Source organism: Dendroctonus ponderosae, unplaced genomic scaffold (assembly GCF_020466585.1).
Source record: "Dendroctonus ponderosae isolate FM_Combo_2020 unplaced genomic scaffold, Dpon_F_20191213v2 Dpon_F_20191213_10, whole genome shotgun sequence".
Lineage (NCBI taxonomy): Eukaryota > Metazoa > Arthropoda > Insecta > Coleoptera > Curculionidae > Dendroctonus > Dendroctonus ponderosae.
Genome location: NW_026017111.1, coordinates 4,870,705 through 4,874,896, shown reverse-complemented (window position 1 = coordinate 4,874,896; position 4,192 = coordinate 4,870,705). Strand labels below are relative to the sequence as shown.

The 4,192-nt window shown below is 38.5% G+C and overlaps 2 protein-coding genes across 4 annotated transcripts in view; one reads left to right on the top strand and one right to left on the bottom strand.

The window, feature by feature from the left end:
- LOC109534053 (ribosome-releasing factor 2, mitochondrial) overlaps window positions 1-762 on the top strand; it is a 7,121-nt gene extending 6,359 nt beyond the window's left edge. For all 3 annotated transcript variants that reach the window (XM_019899604.2, XM_048661964.1, XM_019899605.2), the window contains 2 exons: window positions 176-271; window positions 324-762. In XM_019899604.2, coding sequence (XP_019755163.2) covers window positions 176-271; window positions 324-632 — 405 coding nt within the window. In that variant the 3' untranslated portion in view covers window positions 633-762. The remainder of the gene's footprint in view (window positions 1-175; window positions 272-323) is intronic.
- The window catches only part of LOC109534055 (spermine oxidase), a gene marked incomplete in the record, with an annotated part of 9,319 nt that overhangs the window by 2,021 nt on the left and 3,106 nt on the right, over window positions 1-4,192 (bottom strand). The window contains 3 exon segments of the mRNA XM_048661972.1: window positions 64-974; window positions 2,953-3,155; window positions 3,225-3,753. Of these exon segments, the coding sequence (XP_048517929.1) occupies window positions 737-974; window positions 2,953-3,155; window positions 3,225-3,753 (970 nt within the window).

Here is a 4,192-nt window from a genome sequence, read left to right as displayed (position 1 = left end):
TGCACGGCTTCTATGCCCACTTAGGTGGTCGTTTAGAATTTATTGGTTTCGTTATTTACTTACGTCTTACAATTGTCTACCGTTTTGAAACACATTCGGACACCTTAGTCTAAATAACCGATTAAATCTCGTCGTTACTGGCCGCTTTTAAACAGTGGAATGGTTTGGATTTAAGGTGATCAACACTCATGTTATGTTGCATTGGTTTGAAGTCGGCCGCGGAACCTCTGAGACAATCATCGCCTCCACAGTGACCCAGTTGGTTCAGAAGGTACTTGTCCCAACACCCGCTCAGATTGACCATTGAATTATTCAATTTCCAGCTAGTGAAGCTGTCGGGAACGAGAATTTTAGAACCAGTAATGGCTTTGGAAATTGTCACGCCTCCTGAGCATCTTTCGTCGATTATGGCGGATTTGTCGCGCAGAAGAACCAATATTAACAGTGTGACAATGAGAGGGAAAGCCCAAGTAGTGACTGCTTCGGTTCCTCTAGCTGAACTGCTGGGTTATTCGAGTGATTTGAGGATTATCAGCTCGGGAACTGCGATGTTCACCACCGAGTTTGAGGAGTATCGCCGAATGTCTTCTTCGGACGAAGAGGAAGCCATTAGGAGCGTTCGAGGGTTTTAACATTCAAGCATGTGGACCTTGATTGTATGCCTCCATTTCAATCCTGCAGCGGAAAGCCTGGATTTTATCTAAAGTGCTTTTAATTAAGTACCTAACTGAATGGATTAAACATTTGTTTGATATAACTGAATAAGTCTTTCAGCCTCCCGATATCCAGACTCAATGGCCCCGTGCACTGTTGAGAAGTAGTAGGGATGCGTCGCTTCTCCAGCAAATAAAACCTTTGGTTTCCCATTTTCATCCACTAGTGGAGCCCCCAACTGCCTCGGCAGTCCCTTCCCGGATTCAGTCGATTCGTAGGAATAAGTGCCGCGAAAGTTCGGGTTGCTTAACCAGCTTGACCTAAAAATGAGGGTAAAATGTGCTTCACTAATAATACTTTCTTCAATCGAAACTAGGCCTGGGCAACACTGTGTGAATTTTGAAACCGGAAACTTTGAAGAAACTTAAAAAATTTTCAGAACGATGAGGGTGACGAGTTTTCCAAATGTTTATATGCGTTTGCTTCCTCTGCTCTTGCAGTTTTTCAAAGATAATCTTAATTACTTTCGCTAAAAAACTGAATAAAACTATTTGGTTTTTGTGCCAAATTCGAAGCTAAAATGGGTTTGGAAACTTGTTTGGGAAAAATACCTTAAGATTGTCAGTATTCTTAAGTGAATTTTTTGAAAATTGAGCATTTAGAAAAAAGAGTAACTGCTAAAACTGGAAAATTCTGAAATTTTCAAGAAAATTTTGGTTGTTGTGCCAAATTCGAGGCTAAGATGGGTTTTCTAAAGTTCCCTGCAAACTGGTGAGTGAGGCGAATTTTCTAGCAAAATCAATTTTGTCATTTTTGGCTGCAAAGACCCCATTTTTGTTAGAAAAGAAGAAAACCATCAGAAAATTAATTTTTTTGGGTTTTTCATTAAAAACTTTTAGTTTTGTGATCGGTTTTTGCTAAAACCTTAATAGTTTTCGGGGAAAAACGGCATAAATTTATTTTCGATTTTATCCCGAATTCGACTCGGAAAAAAGTTTTTGTAAAATTGCTACAAAGCTATAAATATATCTTGTAATTTTTCGCGTAAAATACATTCAGATCGTCAGTATTTTTAAGTAAAACTCTACAAAATAGAGCGTTTTGAGTAGAAAGCAAAGCAAAAAAATTCAGTCAACGCTAAAAAACCACATTTTTTAACAAACTCCACAGTCGTCAGAGGGATGGAAGTGATGAGTTTTCCAAATAATTGATTATAAACTTTCGATTATTCAGTTCGTTTTTTGATAGAAAATTATTTGATTTGTGTTCCAAATTCGAAGCTGGAAAAGGATTTGAAAACTTGTTCGCTAAAAATACCTTAAGATTGTCAGTATTTTTAAGTGAATTTTTTGAAAATTGAGCATTTAGAAAAAAGAGTAACTGCTAAAAGTGGAAAATTCTGAAACTTTGAAGAAAATTTTGGTTTTTGTGCCACATTCGAAGCTAAAATGGGTTTTCTAAAGTTCCCTGCAAACCGGTGAATGAGGCGACTTATCTAGCAAAATAAATTTTGTCATTTTTGGCTGCAAAGACCCCATTTTTGTCAGAAAAGAAGAAAACCATCAGATAATAACAAATTTTTGCGTTTTTCATTAAAAACTTTTAGTTTTGTGATCGGTTTTTGCGAAAACCTTAATAGTTTTCGGGAAAAAACGGGATAAATTTAYTTTCGATTTYGTCCCGAATTCGACTCCGRATAAAGTTTTTGTRAAATTYCTACATTACAKYTMTWGTAWYTTTTMGCGTAAAATACATTCAGATCGTCAGTATTTTTAARTAAAACTCYACAAAATAGAGCGTTTTTRAGTAGAAARCARAGCAAAAAAAWTCMGTCAAARCTAAAAAACCACAWTTTTTAACAAACTCYACAGTCKTCAGMGGRATGGAAGTGATGAGTTTTCCAAATAATTGATTATAAACTTTCGATTATTCAGTTCGTTTTTTGATAGAAAATTATTTGATTTGTGTTCCAAATTCGAACCTGGAAAAGGATTTGAAAACTTGTTCTCTAAAAATACCTTAAGACTGTCAGTATTTTTAAGTTAATTTTCTGAAAATTGAGCATTTTGAAAAAAGAGTAACTGCTAAAACTGGAAAAGTCTGACATTTTGGAGAAATGTTAAACATATTATTGATAAATAGCCCTTAAAATAAATCTGAAAACAAGTAAAAAAAGACATGAACATTTTTCCAACAACGGAACTGAGTTACTGCGCCGGTGCGTTGGGTTGGCGCACCAAGCCATTTGCGTCAACTCCTAAAAATTCATTGAGTTACCCAGGCCTAATCCAAACCTACTTGATCATTTCAACTGGCATGCTAACATCAAAATGTGAGGCCAGAAACTTCGTGATAATGTACCGATGTCCGTCGCGAATGGCCTCTTCGGACAAACGCTCCATTTGGGGGATGCATTTGCCAGCATACCATGCGATTAGCACTTTGGGGTTGTTTTCCGCTTGGGCCAATGACCCCAGGCAGATTAACCATGTAAGATTTTTCTGAAAAGTTGATCACAAATTTGCCAAACCTGATGAAAAATTTTCCAACTTATGACTATATTTACAAACCTGCACAAGTGCCTCCTTGTCCTGCGGCGTCCACACAAACGACAAAAAGTCCACATTCCACCACCTCGAAGGGAACCGTAGAATCACTTTCAAAATGGCCCCAAATCCTGTCTGTTCAATAGCAAGCACCTTCTTCTGCGGAAGTGCCGGATGAAACATCTCACCATGGGTGGCTTTCAGAACCCCCACGGATGGAGTGAAGATAACGTGATCTGCCTTAAAAGTGGTACCTTTCGCAGTGGTTACCGTTACTGAGCTGGTCCAATTGGAAATCGCTGTTACGGAAGTGTTCAGAAGGATTTTACTGTCGATGGGCAGTTGAGCGTAATTGTTCGGGTATTTTTGCATCATAACGTCCAGGATTGTTTTGTATCCCCGTCCATTCCAATGCATACGCAAATCACCTTTATTCACCTGGTACGCGGAGGTGATTTTCAGGTCGTGCAGATCGAAGGGGCTGTCGTAGGCGCACAGGTAGGTGGTTGCCCAGTCTTTTGCTCCCGCGAGATTTTCCGATATGTTTTTCACCCTGCAATCATTCTTTAACTCACCCTGTGCTTGGACATATACAGGCAAGGGCGGATCCATTCCCCCCATTCAATTCTCTATCCAACGATACCAAAACGAATTTTGTGGCTCGAATGGTTCTTGAGAAACTTCGAAAAAAGCAGCGTCATGTTCAAGTGGATCTTGCAACTCAAATAAAAAACCACGCAAATCTGAAACTTCTTGAATTCAAGCATTTTTTGGGAAAACTGCCAACATTTCCCCATCCAGGGTTCACTTTCTGAAAGGGCCATTTATTTCTCTCTCGAATGATGTACAAATGAGCGTTCTTGCTCATTTTGCCTCCGAGAAATGAGCAAAAACGGCACGGAAAACATGAAATTTTGGCATAATCTTGCACCTAAGTGTCTGATATTCAAATTTCGCTTTCTAGGTCAAAACTACTCGAATTTCCTCACTCA